The 19,203-nt window shown below is 46.2% G+C and overlaps 3 protein-coding genes across 3 annotated transcripts; 2 read left to right on the top strand and 1 right to left on the bottom strand.

Moving 5' to 3' along the window:
• Positions 1–4,671: 4,671 nt before the first annotated feature.
• N7481_010230 (uncharacterized protein) lies at positions 4,672–5,010 on the bottom strand (the record flags this gene model as incomplete). The annotated part of the gene is made up of 1 exon (XM_057269449.1): positions 4,672–5,010. One exon carries the CDS (start codon positions 5,008–5,010, stop codon positions 4,672–4,674), a length of 339 nt encoding a protein of 112 aa, XP_057120126.1.
• A 3,929-nt stretch (positions 5,011–8,939) lies between these two features.
• N7481_010229 (uncharacterized protein) lies at positions 8,940–9,218 on the top strand (the record flags this gene model as incomplete). The annotated part of the gene is made up of 2 exons (XM_057269448.1): positions 8,940–9,107; positions 9,198–9,218. 2 exons carry the CDS (start codon positions 8,940–8,942, stop codon positions 9,216–9,218), a joined length of 189 nt encoding a protein of 62 aa, XP_057120125.1.
• A 133-nt stretch (positions 9,219–9,351) lies between these two features.
• Positions 9,352–10,848, top strand: N7481_010228 (uncharacterized protein; the record flags this gene model as incomplete). Its single annotated transcript, XM_057269447.1, has 1 exon — positions 9,352–10,848. One exon carries the CDS (start codon positions 9,352–9,354, stop codon positions 10,846–10,848), a length of 1,497 nt encoding a protein of 498 aa, XP_057120124.1.
• Between the last annotated feature and the right edge of the window lie 8,355 nt (positions 10,849–19,203).

Here is a 19,203-nt window from a genome sequence, read left to right as displayed (position 1 = left end):
TGACTACTGAGAGTTAGTCGGAAGTTTGGAGAATAAAGTGAGCGCCGCTTTAGCGTTACGCGACTTGGGTGAGAATCATCCTCCGTTGGGCGACTGTCACATTGACCCTCCCAGCTGCACATGGTCTTGCACGCTAACAAATTTTCAGGAAATTTTATCCATGATAATGTAGCCTTTCTCCGCCAAATCTCAATAAAACATCACCGTTACGATGAAAAAAGCTATGAAGTGACTTTACCCAAGGTGAGCTGGTGGAATTTAGCAAACTATGATCTCGATTATGGCTAATCAAAGGGCACCGGGCTTTCCTAGATTTGTTCCGTCAACGAGAGCGAAATGGACGTTTCAAACAGGTGTCTTGGAACAGCGAAATAGAAACGCACTGGGGTTCATAATTGGTCCTGCCCGACGTGCATCCTTAGTTCTGAGCACAATGGGGAAGTACGGCTCAGCATATGTCCTATGACCAGAAAAATGGATCGACGATCTTTCCTGATGGACAGAGAGCACGACAAGATCAAACCTCAAGTAAAAACAACATCTGCACTGAGATCCACAATGCAGCCCCGGCCATGGGAATAGGCAGAGGCAACGCACCAGGGTGACTTAGAGGAGATCGAGCGACTCGTGATCGAAATTCTGCCTTCTTATACAGGGAGTCGTTAGCACAGGATGAATACTTCCCAAATTGCCGCTGATAAAGACTTACGTTACATAGCTATTGCTATTCGCTGCATTCTGGCAAGGTCGAAGCGGCTGTGTAAGGGGCGACTTCGATCTGTCATGAATCATCTGTAGGCAGCTTATGAAGGCAACTTATAACTCACTGTGCTCGCAGCTGCGATAATTTTTGAGGACATCGGAGGTCCTTCAAATGGTTTTCTAGAGTAGCGGAGGTGGGACTGATCTTGAGCATATTACATATCAGCATAATCTCAAATGACGGGACAGCTTCACTCACTTGCTGTTTGAAGACTTTAGCATCGAACAATGACAGGCTAGTTCGATTAAAAGGTCAGTTTAATTATAAGTGCATGGCTTCGAGATCAGTCCATACCCAACTGTTGCTGGCGAAGACGAAAAGCGTCTGAAATCCTTCGAACTGGAGTGACAAAGGAATGCTTGAGAACGACTGTTCTGCTGGCGAGGCATCGGGTATTCATAGCATTGAAGTCAGTCATTCTGCTTGCGTCGACGCAATGATCGCTGTGAATTGTGAGGGCACAAATACCGACGACCCTTCAATTGCAGCTGGTTCAACATTTCACAATTGTTTTAATGCAGCACTCGAAGGCATTGGTTTTTTTTCCTAGTGATCCAGTATATGAAAAACCTTTCTCACTGTTGGTATCGTTTAAACAGTCGCGAAAATGCCGCAGAGAAGCACCGATGATGCATATCAACATCCACCACCATATGTCGGTACGTTGTTGCGACGGGTGGGGCGGCAACAGGTCATGCCATTTCATTTCACTCACCGATGATGAGCCCGTTCCTCTACTCAAAGAACAACGCATCAAGATTAGGCAAAGACCAAGCCACGTTGCATCTCTGACTACCAACCAATCCAACCGCAGAATTGGTCATCTTCATTCAGTGTTGGTGTCTACTGTACCTCGTATATCAGAGAAAATTCATCACACCTACACAATAAAAGCTATGGTTCAGCGCAGGAGTGATTCGCATAGCCCCCATCTCACAACAAAGCCCCTTGTATAGTGGGCGAGTTAAAAGGTCGATTACGTTTCCGTAGAACAATTGTCTGCCATCAGGCTCGTCTTTGCGTAAGGCAATACCCACATCAATCTCTTGGGAACTAAGTGGACATGGGAAGTCGGGTACCCTCGGTGTTCCCTGTTGAAATGGGCCCAGGAGCGTCGGATCTTCTGGCATCTCCCTTGGCCTCGCGTTCATGATACTGTTTCAGGAGTTCATACGTCAGTCGAACTTGTGTAGGGGAATGTTTTGTGGTTTAGGGGTGATGGAGGAGTGAACCGACGTTTTCATCTTCTACCCCAGCTGTGTGGGTGAGATCATGGCCTTCTTTGGCGGCTTTGTCCGTTATGTCGCTCATAAATCTTTTTAAACAAAAATTATGGAAAAAAAGATATGGGTTGATATTGGAGTGAAATGATAGGGCTGTGTTAGCTGATAACGAGTAAAGGTTAATCTCGCTATCTCTCCAGCACTGCTGCTTTATATCTTAATTGCACCAGTCCTAGTGACTGGTCTATCGTCATCTACGGTTTAAGCGGGCGAGTGAGATACCAAAGAGATGTAAAATATGGACCTGAGCCTACTCTGGTCAATGAAATGGTTCAGGTTAACAAAAAGCAAAAGAAACTATGATTTATGCGTTCGGCTCTGCTTATCGTAACACAGCTGCTGCCATTCACTCAGCATGATAAAAATGAACAAGCTGATGAAAGGACGCCTACATTCTGACTGCAGGGAATATTAGACGGGTTGCCAAAATTCAAATCCTGCATCCCCAGAACCAGACAAACGGACCAATTCACATCGACACTTTTTCTGCATCTGTAGTCTTGCTCAACAGCTTTGCTTCTTGTAGTATGGTACCAAAATCTTGGAAATGAGTCTGCTTGTAGATCGTCGTTCTTTTTAAACTGCAAACCTGCAAGGTTATCATAGAAATCAAGAGGCTGAATCGAAGTCGAAGGCCGAGCTTGCTTGACTAAGTTTTCGCAGGTTCGTAGAAATGCAGGCCAGGGCAAAACATTGTTCGGATTCGGAAAAGGTAGTACGCGTGACTAAACACAAACCCTCCGAAGTCGTGCACAAAAGGGACAGCTTAACACCATGAACGCCAGTTAAACCACGACAAGCTGTGTCAACACTACATGCGATATTAAGAAGCGGTGCACCCTATATATACGTACAGAAAGTCTCGGATCTGGTGTTGCTATTTGCATTCTTTGATTGATCCCCACAATTTAAGCCCAAGATCCACCAGTATAGGACATGAAAAGCAGCGGAATATTGCCATTTATATCGCTCGAAACATTAAAAGGCCATGTCTGGCCACTAGTTTGTTGGTCATTGGAGGTGACCAAAGTTTCCATGGCAACACAAACACGTCCGACGCTCAATCTCAGGCACTTCGGTGGTCAGTTTCATTGTCCATTCCCACTACTGCTTCCCTTTTGATACCAGATAACAATTGATTTCATTCCTTGAACGGCCAGAGAAAGGCTGGTCTGATTTCACGTCAGACACAGAGGTGTGAGAAGATGATATCGGAACCGATTTAGAGTTCGTGACGGCAGTGCTCTGGCAAGGTTAAAAGCTAATTGCTTCCTTGTTGGAATGAGAATATGGTTCCCGGCCATACTGGCTTATAATGAGAGCAGTAGCAAAGTGTGTATTGGGCAGAAAGCTTTACAACTGTCTCACGGGATCCATGCTCCACAGCGCCAGTAAGCAAAATGCTGCTAGCCTGGTTCGGTCGGTCTCAAGGTAGAAGCCCTTGATGTTGTGTGGTGACAACAGTATATATAACAGGCAAGCATCAAGCAGAGTAAATGTCGGTGTTTACCTTCCAATTTCGTAAATTGAGATGCGATTTGCAAAAATACTGCCATTCAAAATGAACCAGTCTGGCATTTTGTAGTTAAAATGCCACATAACACTCCCTTACTGGAAATTTCATAAGCCAAGAAGGGCTGTTGGCACAATCAGAGGATAATAACTCTGTGGGATTAACAATGGCTGTCGAAGAACATGCCTCCTCAATCGCCGAGCAGTTGTTTTCAAGGGGAGCGGACGACGTTGCAGAGGCTCGCGAAGAACTTGTCACAGATTGTTGGCCAGTGGTGTATCCTGCGAAGCTATGCTGAAGGTATATAGGCATATTGTACACAACTCGATTACGAGATGATGATTTGTGTGTTGCTGTATCCTGTTTGTACTTCGAAGAGACCCGACTATTCGGTCGGCCCTTTTTGCTGGGCATTTCATCGGGAACGGGTAAATTGATCCGCGAAACAAGAACATATGCGTCTTTGTCTAGATATACCTCGTTAGATTGTGAATAATAGGCGGTCCCAAGTCCCTACCAAGAAAGCCCTCCAAAAACTTTTCCTCTTCTCCTCTAACACGATACAACTCATCTAGGAGTTCTAATCACTCGACCGGGATGATCTGCGACCGGACAGTCTGCTCTGCATTCTTCAATTTTTGTGAAGTAATTCCGTGGCTCCAGTGCAAATCACAAAGAATATGGAGAAGAAGAGCGATGCGTTCTAGTAAAATGTTGATTTTAGTGCATACCATGCGCAGGAAGGGGTCCTATTACCTGCTTTGAGTAAATGGTCGGGCTCTCGATGGTGTACTCCAGGAGGCCACCAGGGTGGCTTACTCTCACCGGGACTCGATTGCTGCAGTTCTCCCCCCCGCGAATCTTCACCCATTGTATGGGTGGTAAACTTGCTTCTGGGGCTCAACAAGTTTCACATAGGCTTTTGCCAGGATTCGGCAATTGGTTTCCTGTATATTCTGGAAAACCTTTTCGTAGTATCGAGGAAGGAAGTTTGTATCTTTGATAGATAACACGGCTTCCTGAAGGTTCAGTCTGTACTTCTGGATGCAAGGGCTTTCCATGTGAAACAGTTTATCTTTTAAGATGGCCGAGCCAGCTTTGCCAGTTCCTGGCTATGGCGTTGGTTTGTAATGGCATCCACTCGTCATGGGTGTAATATGTCCCTCGATATTCCTGTCCTCTGGTAACCAGGAATCGTTAGAGTCATAGGTCACGAGGTGACTAGGAAGTAGCTGAGTAGAAGGGAGTTCTAGGGAAGGCTTTCGCAGCCCAACTTGAGTGGATTTCGCCACCGCTTTCAGGAATTCCGTGGTGACTTGAGGGCTGAGGATAGTGTCGCGATAGTGGACGATTGAAGGGGACACCTGATGGCGAATTTTCCCATATTGATCAATATAGATGAGGGCAAAATGCTGAGCAGACGTGTAATCCTGTGGGGCCTGGCTTGACATGCTTGCTAGCTATGTTCATTCACTCTACTGAAGGTACAAGAAGATTGAGATCAGCTTAAATGACACATACACGTAGCAGAGACAGGCTTCAACGAAAGTGAGCTCCAGCCGTAAAGATGAAGGACAAAGATAACTTCGCTTGTGCGCTCATGATGAATGCAGAGGCAAACATCCTTGAGGTTCGAAGGGGATGGCTAAATCATTGCTACCGCGCGGGAAAACTTTAGTACGAAAAATAAAATTATGATAGATCTGTGGCTCGCCTATGGAAAGCGCAGAGAACGCCGAGCGTGAGAGCAAGTTGCCGATTAGCAGCAAGGGAATGATGATTAATTGCCGAAAATTCACCCTTCACATAACAATCGCATCGTGACGTTTTTAGTATGCGATATTTTTGTCGTAAATGACTTCCATAGATATTATTATTCTGATCGCAGTACTGGTAGGCAATCCTTGCCTGTTATACCAAACAACATCAAGGGGGCTCTTTTCTCCTGCAATCAATTCCGGAGGGCACGCCCGGTAGAAAAGGTATGGGCTTTTCATTTGAAGCACATCCCGTGATATCTTATTTCGTTAATGTCAGATAAACTTAGTCGACTAGAAAGAGGTCTGGGAGCATGGTCTTTTAGTATGAGAATATCACAACTTGCCTTTTTCACGTTTATCCCCCAGGCCACAAGCCATAAGAGCTAACGGAATAGCCAATTTCAGATATCACTACATCGGATTGTGGAGAGCCCCGGTTAAGAAAACTGCTATTCCATCCTCGTGATGGACCTCCTCATACATGCATTTGTAATTGAGCTGAATGTGGCGTAATTACCAACTGCGACTAGGAGAATTCTAAGCCTACTTCGATCACTGTACCTATAAGAGACAACACTACAGCCGATATACGTATAATGGTAGGCAATATGCTTTATTCGAACTCCTCGGGGCCTTTTTCAAAACAAAGGCAAAGATCCACGCAAGTGACTAGAAGAGCGAGTATTTTAAAAGAATTCATAGTCTTAAGGAATATTTATCATCAACGCCATCACTGGTGCTATCACTAGTCGTAAATCAAAATGTTGCGAGAACTTGTGTGAACGAATAACGGCGGGATGGCAACCAATCACCGAAGGTGAGACTGATAGCACGCAACGACGACCTTCGCTCTGTCGGTATTATAGCGACGCAACCCGTGGAAACTGTAATTTCTTTCAAAGACGTACCGACTGTTTTGTGACTGCATCTCCGTTATCTTTAGTGGAACACATGTACCTGCTGGCACCGAGCCAACTTCATTGTAGGTCATGGCAAATGCATCCACAACTCCAGGTCTCTGACGGACTCCTGGCTTCTTCATCTATATTCATTAGTTAGGTGAGCTTTAAATGGATCTCTGCATATATTATATCACTTTGATGTTTGGAATTTCGCCCATACCTCGAATTTTCTGGATCTCTCTATCCGTCGCTTCCATCAGTTGCTGCCATTGGCTTTGATAGCCCTCAAGCAATGAAACACTACTTTTTTGTCCCTCCTCTGGTTGGCAGCTTTCCCTTAGATGTTTTCATTGCCGTTGGCATGCCTCATAATATGCAAGGTGAGCAATGGCTTCTTTCGGGCGGTCGAAGTCTCTCACTTCAACTTGATCCATTTCAGGCTAAAAAAAGAGATATATTGGAGAATTAGGCACTGCCTACCAAAGCGACGGGGTATATGATAACCTATTTCACTAAACTTCACGATCAAACAAATGGGGTGGGAGGAGTCTTTATTCATTTTTGAATGCTCTCGACCCCTAAGCGGGACTGCATGACTGAACGATACTAACATTGCTGTCCAATCGTAGCCAAGTAGATCGATTTAATTTCTCAAAATATCTAAAACTAGCCACAGACTACAGCCGGGGCCCCGATTTCTTGAACCAATTTCCCCCTTAGATCAGAAAACTCCTAGCGTTATTTGGTCGTTACATCATTGTCCGGTAAGAAGATAAAGCCTCACTACCTCGGAAGGCCTTCTGGTCAATCGTACAAGCCTTAGCATCTCCAGATAAAGAAAATTTCCAAGGCACTGCCACACTTCAGCCTCTCTATGGTCTCGATGGGGGCAAATTAGGTTTTGATACATCACGCTACCAATGTGATATCCAGACTCCAAAGGGGTAGGTGGGTGGGCCTCAGCCCGGCAGCACGCAGTCTTGGCGCGTCAATGTCTGAAGCCAATAAAGATGGCTCAACTAGTTGAAAGCGTTAATCCAGAAACTAGGGCAATGGGGTAAACCTGTGGATCCAAATTCCCCGGGATTTATTCAATTGATCGGTGTAGGCTTTTATTGATGCGATGGGGATTAATCCCTTTCTTACTCGCACAACATTTCCCTTTCAGGACGGGTCAAGATCGTCCTATTCCGCCCCTCGCTTTCCCTTCAACAAGAACACCATGACGCACTAAATATTTATCTCTAGAATAATGTTGTCTTCCTGTAGAAGATTCGCTATCCCTGGCTATTCAGGAGTTACGCTAAGCTACGGATACCCTGATATTCCGAAAGCCACAACATAATGCGCAGCATTCATTCAAATCGATAATGGCCTAGGGACACAGCATATGGCGAAGTCTTAGGGTCTTTAGGAGAAAAGCTTTTGGGAGAAAATTTGTGGTATGTTGATTGGGCCGCTCATTTTGATTTCAGATTTTCTGGGCAGAGTCACTAGCTGCTGCTCGACAAGGTACACTGAAATCGTCATCACAAAAGAGTAATCTACGGGCCATAACTCCCCAAACCTATTAAGTACTACAGACCTGTCAAGACTTGCATGGCCACGAACATCCCCACCATAATCTAAATTAAGCAATGTGATTCACCTCTAACCGCACAGTTCTTCCACATTGGGCCGAGCAACGAGCTGGAGAAACGACCAAATCTCCCAATTTAGACTTACCTGGTTGGAAATGAGAAACCCAATTCTACAATACATCCCAGCTGGTATTGTATGCATCCCTAGAGTAATTCTTAACTGGGTTTCAAGAGTATGCCAGACTATCTCTCCTAGGCATAGGATTTGTTTCGCGCATGGCCCACCCTCAGGCATAATGGTGCCCCAGGTGTTCTCACGTTATTGGCTGAGTGCCTGAATGGGATTAAATATCCGTTGGCTGCCTTTCGTTCCCGCGAACTTTTCGCCCACTGCCCCTGGACACCCTTCTGTGATGTCTGGTCACCATGCACTGTTGCACTTGATAAATCATCATACTGATTGATTGCCTACAGTCTAGTTTGCCTGTAGATTTACTATGAGCTATGGTACTACAGGTGACCAACTGTACCTCCCATTTTGATCTCACTTTTTTCATTTCCGATGCCGCCCAAACGAGCCGTGTCAATCGGAGGCGGTGGGAGGATGGTCTGTGCGACTGAAGATGCGCTGAAATACCCCTGGTTTTGGGACTGCTACCAACTGCCCTTCTGATAGGTAGCAAGTACGAAGTCAGAAGGAATGTGAGTTCATTTTTCTCAGCAAAAAACATAAATCGTACCGGTAAGGGCAATGAAGAGTAAATAAAATTTTTCTTTCCGGCCAATTTCTCAGTTCGATATGGCAGAACATGACTTCTATCAAGGGATGTTCATCCCAAGTGATCACGATCTTCCTAAGAACTGCTTGGCCAACACTATCCTTATAACTACCGTAGGTCTCGTCCTTTCTTACCTTCCACTCGGCACCATATCTATGTGCTTTGCCTTTTCTGCCATATTCGGTGTCGTGTTCAAGTCTACTCTCATAAATCAGGGACTTCGGCGACGCTGTACTTGACATGTCTGAACGTGTCTACCCCCATGCTCAAGTCGAGCAATATTTGTGGTCCGAAGGGTCTAGTCCATCTTGGCGGTTCAGACCTGACGACGCGGGCCTACCGGATTTCATCCCCTCACTATGTCGATGGTCTCCAACCTATCAGCCCCAAATGAACAAGCAGCGGGCGACCTCACTGGCTCCGCTGTCGCTTCCCGCCAGTCCATGCCCAAAACTTCAACCACAAAACTCAAAAGGAGCATCCTCCCCAGACAAGGAATCGTCGGCCAGTACCTCCATGCCGCCAAGGTATACACGCTCTCACTAAGCTTTTATCGCAAACGCCCTCCAATCAGTATCCTATACCGCTAGCATTGCTAACATTGGCCTATTTTATAGGCATCCGAGCCTGCCATATAACCCCGCATCTACGAGGCCAAATGCTTCAGCCGATAAATATGACAACAATCAAACTATCCAAAGCAAAGTTGAACATCCCAGGGAAACAGCAAACAATCCTGCTCGACAACAAATTCAAACAAATGGAGAAAAAATGAAGAAGACGGGCAATCAAGCCTTTTCTGTCCCACAAAAGGGAAAAACTGATGGCATGTGCAAAAATGTCAACCACGCTGATATACATTCATGTTGTCAAAAGACAGACTCAAACCAGACATGGCAAGGTAGCGCCTATCGCTCGAAGCTGCCTTCTACTCAAACTGAGATCACACCCGTCCCATCCCCTTCACCGACATTCCATCATTGTGCTCATCCGCCCGTCGAAGACATTTTTCCAGATATTCCACAGTCGGAGACGAAAGATATACTCAAGGAGAAAAACTCGGTATCGAACAGCCTGTTTCATTGCAAGACGTGGCTGAGGGGTGTGCCAGACGGTCGAGACGATAATCATGACAGTGATACTGCGGCTTCCAGCCGTAGAAAATTTCAGATTGTTGAGCAACCTCTTCCCATGCCGAAGGTATTCCCAGAGGTCAAGTCAGCTGATGTACCTGGGGTGGATTTTTCACATCCATTGCAAGGTCCCGGCACTGGATGCACTGGAGCCTACCAGAAGCAATTGACTTCAAAGTTACCTAAATCGCTTCAAGTCGGACAGGCATCTTCAACCTCGGTGGCTCCTGTCCTGTCCACAACGCATATGCTGCCACTTGCTTCGCTGCCAAGTGAGACACCTTTTGAGCCGAAAGAGCGAGGCGTTGTTTTAAGTCGAGATGTGCCAATAGATATGCCACTTCTTGGCTGCAGTATTCTGGAACGTATGATTGCCCCGAAAAGCTGCCGGAATTCGGCTGGCAATGGAGTACATGCTCATTCCGAGGGTTTAGAACCTGGCTGTTTCATATCAGCTGCTATCGGTGACCCATCGGAATCCTCGCAAATACAGAGAAGAACACTCTATCAGTCTGAACCACAACCACTCAATCTGGACTCAAAAACACCATCACCGGCTAGTATTTACTTGCCTCGTTTTAATTTCGACATGTCCGAACTGGGAGACAGGGTGGATTTGCGGCCCAAGCAGCCCCTAAAGGATCGCAAATGGACTCTACGGGAACTTGATCTCTCCGTGAAACGTTTTCCTCACCACATTCCCGTTCTGACATCACCTGTCATCTCCTTTTTGCGCAAAAGCAAAAGGAGAGACCTTCTAAGACCCTTTCGCGTGATCTTCCCTGAAGTCACTGAAAGTGTTTTGAATTCCCTCTGCGCTACAGTGATTGCTCGCAATTATCTTTTTACTACCTCAAAATTTGATCCCCAAAAGCCCTCACGAAATTATTACAATGTATCTGCCCCCGATCAGGCTGATGCAAAAGCCCGCAATCACCGTGGAGCTCACTCCGCTCTAAGACTACTGGATCAAGACGAATGCCAAGCTCTCGATCCTCAAAGCGCCTACCTTTTCCAAGCATTTGATAAAATTGTTTACCATCTTATATTTACAGTCGTGGGTCGAGTTGACAAAAATCTGAAGTCGACCGTTGAAGTCTTAGCTCAAGTTCTTGAAGCAAGTGCCTCGAAATGAACTTCATTATGTATCATAATTTTGCTCAATGATATTTTCATTCTGACGTGTAGATCCTAGAAATGTTTTCCCGGCTGCCAAACGTTTCCGAGCGCCCTACTCCAATTGTAACTTACTAAGCCACCGTTGGACAGAAAAGGTTCCCTCTGTAGAGCTTACAGCGGTAGGATTGGCTGTAAGAGACTTTGAAGCTGGGCTGGACCACTCTTATTTTGTTAATATGCCCTAGATGTTTCAAAAGTGGGTAGGCTGCGTTTTGGTAGGACCAACTACAAGGCTCAATATTATGCCCAAGAGGGAATCCCACCAATCGCTATGAGGGTCTGTGGGCGATTTTGCACGGCCGGAGTCTGTGCTCAGCTGCGAGTGTGACATAGCGCACCCGTGGCGGATGAATCAAATTTATAGAAAATTACATTGTTTTCGAATAATGGAGGCAGCTATCGCAGCTACATACATGGTCACCGAGGGTATTGGTCGCTCCCGATCAATTTAATGCTTCGTCTCGACCTGTCGAGACTTTTTTGTTAACAGGGCAGCTATCTTCCTGCATCTGGCTCATACTACGACGGGCCTCTGCGGAACTTCCTAAAGTACATCCTTGAAACGAAACATTACTAGAATCTTTTCAATGCTGGCTTTAACGGCCCAGCTTTGTATCGCGTCATTTGAAATTTGCGATTGCCAGACTACTCCATGTCGTGCTTGCGCACCCCACGGTAGCCGGCAACAAAAGTTCTGCAAAAGCGCAGCTATCTCGATGTTTCCCCTTTTCCTAGCTTGGCTCATATGAAACACACCATTATCGTCGTCAATCCCGGGCTCCAGGTCCGGTAGCTGGGCCAGTTGAGAGATCAGTCTGTTGTTGCCAATGTGTGCTGCATGCTACAGCACCGAACGACCTCTTTGACCTCGCTCATTTACCACAATCTTTGAATTTGAAACCAGAAGATCTATGTGCTCGTTTCTCTTGGGGTCCGGGCCGTCGTAAGCCTAGGAAGCTAGAAGGAGTGCGCTATTCCAAGTGGAATCGCGATGGTTGATATTAATATGCGTGTTATCCAACCGGATCTTCACGGTAACAGGGTCGTCATATATCACAGAGAGCTGAAGTACGGTGTGGCCTTCGCCACCTTGAATGGCATTATCCAGTCGCGGATCTTTCAGAAGGATCGTCAAGATTTCATATCGTTGATATTCTAAGGCTATCAGAATCGGAACCTGGACTTTCGGACGCCGGCCGTTGACATCAATATCGCGTTGATGAAGCAACTTTCGAACGATTGATAGTTTTCCTTGCATAATAACAAATAACAGGGCATTATGTATAAATTTGTCGCAGTATGAGGTATATGAGGTCTTGTCGCACTGTAATCAATCAACTGAACCAGAATCTTCCTGGGGGCTAACATCATCGAATGGGTCAGCTGCCTTGAGATGTACTGATACTTATGAGGTGATGGCTCACGAATGACAGATGGGGGGTGTGCCATATTTTCCAAACAGAATGGGGCCTATATCTCACTGTTTTGGTACCTCGTGTGAAAAAAAAGAGGGCTCTGTGCTGTAATATGGAATCATTGATTCATCAAGGAGACATGCAGGGCCGTATTTGTAGCGAGACGTTGTCACGAGCAACTTCTGATGTGCACTCACATATCTGTAGGCGTGAGCTCTCATAATTGCGGTGATTCAATTGCTAATCCTTCTTCGAGTTCACCACATACATTTATGAATACGCTACAGTCAACAAATTGGTCCCACAGAGCAAGAACTTCGTTATTGGGAGACTAAAAGCTCTCTGTCATGGTCTCACATATTTGTGTATATGGATAGTGTTGTTCAAAACATCAACAATTAGTCTTAGGTAATTTATAGTCAATGTTGGACACAAAAAGTGGCGCGAGGAGGCAGAAAAATAATAGCTTTCTTGCGGTTAAGGCATACCGTGTATATGTATACTTCTTGCCTGTCCCTGGCACATATTTAACAAAGTTCCCAGGAGGTCGAGGTGAATATTGCTTTGCGCAAGCTCAAAGCTGATGGACTAGGCAAGCTTTCCACGGAAACATGACCAACATAATGATTCCACTACACCTGGGATATCCTAGGGTTCGCTTGGTATTCACAGAAGCGTCACCGTATTTATGAGCCTATGTTACGCCATCAGCACGTGTCGTATTACGATTATATGCATCGACATATACGGCCTCAAAGACAATAATTACATTTATTTGGACATTCATGCTAAATACATTCCTCGCATCGCTCCCTTCCTGCCGTTTCTGGACCATCTCAGTGAAATGCATGGTACCGATGGTTGGTAAAGGGCGCCACGCAGGGCCGGAAAAGGCTGCATTTTGTCTTAACTCATTTATCAAAAATGGGTCTTATATCACTAGGAGCTGCTATTCCTGGTGCGATTCCTAGGAAATGGGACATTGCACTTGAGGTATTTTTCTATTATTTAAGCCTACGTGATGGGAGAGCTGAATTTAAGCTGAAACAAAGTCATTTGATAATTTCAAACATCGCTAAAGACGCGGATCTTAATTTTTTGAAGTCCAGTTCCCTCTTTAAATGCGCTGAAAATGCATCTCCCAATTCTTCTTCGAGAAAGTGGGAAATTCGTCAAACAACTGAATCTAGTTCATCCTGACGTGGCAATTTTCTAAACTGCCTGACTTTAACCCTCATGGATTTCTTCGGGCCATTAATAACAGGTCGCTAGGTGAGCCTGATACCGTAACTTTGGAGGCTTACAAGATTGAATCAAAGTCTCTCGCATGCTATATGAATTACTTGCAATACTCTGACCCACTCAATCTAGTAACTATCTGCACTAAGGGCTTACTAATGGACCAGAGAAAGATTCACGGAGTTCGCATTGGGAAGTTTCATTTTGTGAAGGAATGTAAATGACGTGTCAATGTGACACATCCAATGATCAAATATTAGTATGCGCCGGGGCGAGATATGTAGCTCCGAGCTCCTCAATCAAGATCAGCAGATTTCATTGGTTTCTGATTGGCCAATTACTAATACCTGATCGGGAAAATAAGATATTGACTCATCGTACCATTGAATCGTTCCCAGGCTTTCAACTATATTGTACTCTAGCATTTGGCCTACAGTATGCACCATAGTGAAATGTTAGCTAATAAAAGAAATGTTAAGGTTTTTACAGAGCCTACTGGAACATCCTAGCTTGACAGGGAGGTCGGGAGATCCAGCTAGGAGGACAGTTCAACATTAATGGCAATATTTCTTGGCAATACCACTATTAGCTGGAAGAGCTAGACCAAAGCCAACCCAGTGATAGTGCGTTGTGAACTACATAATGATCTTGAATTAACATTACCCACGATATGCCACGAAGAAAGCTCGCCCACCTTACGAGCGGTCTCGGAAACAAATAATTCTTATCTCGTACAGTAAGTCTTGTTTCTTGAGCAAAATTCGCCTTTGCGTCAGATATCAGTTACTTGCAACCTCTAGAGTATAAGGTATGTAATAACAACCAGCGGCATGGATGCCAAACAGACATAATCTGGTCTCGGGCGAGGAGGATCTAGAGAGATGTCTCCTCGCCACGAAAGAACGAGGAATACCTCGCAACATCTAGCAAATGTGAGAAAGGACTTGGCCATGTGGCAGTAGGGTATTAGAAAGAGAAAGAGAAGAATCCCAATACTGTATAACAGTGTAGCTTTCGTGTGCTGTGAGTTGCACTTTGTTTAATTAGAGATCAGATTCATTCTAAAAACGCTCTGTTTATTTCACCTGTCAACATCAAAGAGTCTATATTGCACCATGATATTCTCCCAGTGACGAACCAAAACAAAATTATTGACGGGCTTAAAAGCCGTAAAGGATACGAATCGGAACTAATTCCGATGGTGCGGCTTCGTTCATGATCTACACCAGCCTCATATCACAACATATATATTTGACAGGGGCCAGGTCTTTGATTGGCCAGACTGTAAATTGCGGACCACTCGGTTCATGAAAATCCCATTTGACGTGTTCGGCAGCCCCTAGCTAGCGGTATAAGTACCAAGCCTACATAACTCGGACCTGAAGCGGATCTGCCACATCCCTGTCTTGATTGGCCTGAGCTTAAGCTACCGGTTTTGACCATCCATCCCATACGATATTGGTAGTAAATTCATTTCGGCGAGTAGATTGCACAACGTAGCTCACATGTTTCGAAAATATGTAGAGTTTAATGGTCTCTTAAACTTTTACTTCTCATGTGTAAGCATTATTAAAAAAGAAAAAAAGGACCGCTGATCTCTCTATGCCTTTTAAATATCACTCCTGAATACATTGAGCTGATGCTTCCCATAGAAATCAGAAGTAAAAGCACGAAGTAATTAGGTCATGTAGGCCGACGCAATCCATACCAACGCGTTGGCTTTTTTTTATTTTTTATTTATTTTATTCTTTATTTAATATATTCCGCAAGACCAGCCATATCCAATCTCGTTGGAGTATTCCCAAGCTTTGGCGGATAGGCTTGTTTACATTCAAATGTAACATGGGCCAGCGAGCAGCTCTCCACTTTATGGACATAAATGTGCGGATATTACTACATATTCGGGTTACCTCAGATTCCTCGTAGCTTTCAATACTTGTATTGTCAAGTCCTAAATAAGGAAAATTGTACCCGGACCTCTACCTTAGGTATGTTATCTTGTAAGACAACAAAACAAAAAACATAAAACAAATCGAAAATGAATACAAACCCCTTGAAGAGCGAGTTATAAATGTGCTACTATATACGTGACAATTGAACATACGCCGTCTACATGAAACTAGGACGTATTTTGAGAGTTAGTTGTTGATGCTTCTTTCCCATACAGTTGAGTACCAATTCTTCATTCACCTATCCGTTGGGTACGTTGACGATGACTTCGACTATCGTACAGAGTATTCACAATACTCATTTGATCGCAAAATGGGGGTCAAGCCAGCCTTCTGTGGTACCAGGAGTTCGCAAATTCATGAATGAAGCCATCCAAGGAACATCGTGGGATCAGCAGGGCTCATCGCAAGACCAGCAGGATGCCGAAGGTCTAGTTAGTCAGCAATTCCCTTCGGACAAAAATTCTCCCTCTCACCATCAGGATGATGGTCAGTATCATCCAGATAAACAATCCTCTTCAGCCAAGAAAGGTATCTCCCAAACTTGGGATGATGACCAATATCATGAAGGATCACCCTGGGGTGAAGAAACCCCTTCCACTCCTTCTAGCAATGGTCATCAATATAATAGGAACCAGCAAGCAACAGAAGGCCAGCCTCATATTGTTGTAGTTCAGAGGTATAAATTGTGTTAAGTTATATGTACGTTCAGAGGGAACATGAGGCTATATATACAACAAGAAGATCAAGTTGATTTCCAATCAACTTAGTTCTTCGTATACATACTTCGGGATTAATTCCGATGGTTCGGCTTGGTTCCTGATCTGCACCAGCCTCATATCACAACATTCCCCTTCAGGATCGCTTTGCTGGCAGGGCGATTCTGGAATTGCGCAGAGCAGTCAGGCCTCGGTAAAACCACTCAAAAACCTTCGTGGGAAAATAAAGTGGAAAGAGCGCCAGCGCTGTCACGCGTTTTGTCTCGAAATCTCTGGAGCATCGACTCCCAGGAGACTACAAAACTTGGCAAAGGCCGTAGGTCCCAATGGCTTGGTGAGACCATCCGCAGCCTGTTCCCCAGTTGGAATATATTGAAGCTCAATCTCGCCTGTATCCAGCACGGCTCGCTGATAGTGAAATTTCACATTGAAGTGCTTCGTTCTCTTATGGAACTCGGGGTTTCGAGAGAGAGCAATGGCGGACTGGTTGTCAGCCATGATGTTAGTCACCGGAGACCGATACAGTTGCGTTTCAGCCAGAAAGGTGCGGAGCCACTGCAGATGCAGAATAGCATTGTACTGTCCTATGTATTCGGCATGTGTCGTAGACGTGGCCACTTCCCCCTGTCTCTTGGACGACCAGGAAACCGGTGCGCCTGCAAGTTGGAACACATAGCCAGACGTGGAGTATGCACCGTCAGTGACGACGGAGCCCCCGAAGTCGGCGTCCGTGTACCCGATTAGCTGCCCACTGCGGTAGGTAATGCGATGCGATTGCGTGGCTTTGATGTAGCGAAGCAATCGCTGCAGAGCGACTTGGTGATGCGATTGCGGTTGGGACGTGAAGCGACTCAACATGCCCAGCGCAAATGCAATATCCGGTCGCGTGCCAATCATCAGATACATTAACGAACCGATGGCGGTTACATACCGAGCTTTTGCTTCCTCGTCTGGAGGTTCCACCTCTGGACGATGATTCAGGATTTGCTTGGGATTCATCGGCGTAGACTTCGGCTGACAAGTCTTCATGCCAAAGTCGGAGAGCACCTTCTGGATATACTGGTGTTGGTGAATAGACACGGAACCGTCAACGTGATAGTCGAACTGGATTCCGAGGAACGATCGCGGGGTGCCCAGGTCGTTCAATTGGAACTCTGTTTGCAATGCTTGTTGCACTTGTTTTATTTCGTGCGGGTCTGACGCAGTAACAAGGAAGTCATCGACATAAACACAAACAACACAATCCGGTTTATGGAATACGCAGTTGTCCGATTGGGCCATGGTGAAGCCATGAGAAGCCAGGACGCGGTGGACGCATTGGTACCAAATCCGCGGGGCTTGCTTCAGGCCGTATAGCGAGCGGCGCAGCCGACACACATATCCTGGCTCTTCGAAGCCTTCGGGAAGTTCCATATAGATAGACGAATCGATGTCTCCATGAAGGAATGCGGTGACCGCATCGAATTGGTGGAGTTTCCATCCGCGCAGCACGGCACTGGCAACAATGCAGCGAACGGAGTCCATACGCGACACCGCAGCAAACGTTTCGTGATAGTCGATGCCATGTTTCTGCCGGTAGCCTTTAATGACCAATCGCGCTTTGCGTGTTCCGTTGGCCTTGGTTTTGAAGACCCATCTGCAGCCAATCACATGATCTTTGGCCGGTACGTCCTCTCGCCGGATATTTTCCCATGTTCCGTGTTCGAGAAGCGACGCATATTCTTTCTGGATAGCAGCCCACCATTCGAGCTGGTTTGGGCCAGACACAGCTTCGCCAAAGGTCGCCGGGTCGACCGATTGGGCCGTTGTGGTATTCAAGGCACCTGCAGAGTATACCTTACCTAGTGATTCCAGGAGACGCCGTGACGGTCTTCGTCTGCGACCATAGATTGAATACCCAAGATCCGATGTCAGGTCGGTTCCTTGTTGGCTTGGATTAACCACTGGAGGTGTCTCTTCTTCACGCTCAGATGGCGTTTTCTCTCGCTCACTCGACGGAGGTAATGGCGATACAGGTGGTGTTGGTAGCCCGCTGGCTGAATTTGGCATTGATGGAAAGACCGGTGATGGAGGAGCGTTGTCCGGGAGGTCGTTGCCTATTTCCCCCTCGATGAGTGGCGCCACTGGGGTCCTCTCATCGAACTCGACATCACGGGAAAATACAGTCTTTCCAGAATGAATTTCATAGAGCTTGTACTGGTTCGGCTCGCAGTAGCCTAGCAGTCGGCACTCGGATGTCCTCGGTCCAAGTTTTGCACGATGCTCTTTTGGGATGAAGACCCATGCGCGGGAGCCGATCCGTCGCAGATGCAAGAGCGAGGGTAGCTTCCCATAAAGAATTTCAAAGGGCGTCTTTTTCTGTAAGATCGAAGCTGGAGCACGCAGTTTCAAGTAGACCACGGTGTCTACAAGCTCGATCCACCAGGAAGGAGGAAGGTTCGCATCGGACAGGAGCGTGTTGATCCGCTCCCGGATAGTGCGGTTGGTGCGTTCCGCCAGTCCATTCTGCCCTTTGCAGTATGGCGGCGAGGTGTCGAACCCAACTCCCTGGCTTTCGAGGTGTGTTCCGATCGGCAGGTATTCTCTTCCATTGTCGGTGAGGAACCTCTTGATCTGGGCGCCGAACTGTCGGTGCACCCAGGCCTCAAATTGTCGGAACTTCTGGAGCGCTTCATGCTTCCATCTCATGGCATAGGCCCACGAGCCACGAGAATAATCGTCAGTAAAGGTGATCACGTACCTAGAGCCATCTTTGGCCATCGGCATCTCCATGATGTCCGAATGGATCAATTCGAAAATTCTCGTTGAGTGCAGACGTGGCCGTCGTGCACGGGAGTTTCTCTTCTGATGCTGCTTACCCGACATACACGCCGCGCACTGCGGCGTTGCCAGCAGCTGCGCTGGCGTCAGCGGTCGGTACGGAGTGCCGGTCTGCCGGAGGACCATCCTCAAGTCGCCCCGGTTCAGATGTCCCATCCGAGCGTGCCAC

Source organism: Penicillium waksmanii (assembly GCF_028829765.1).
Source record: "Penicillium waksmanii strain IBT 27052 chromosome Unknown utg000008l:1.0-5622682.0:1.0-5626561.0, whole genome shotgun sequence".
Lineage (NCBI taxonomy): Eukaryota > Fungi > Ascomycota > Eurotiomycetes > Eurotiales > Aspergillaceae > Penicillium > Penicillium waksmanii.
Note: the sequence above shows the minus strand (reverse complement) of the source record. Positions and strands in the feature narration are given on the sequence as shown.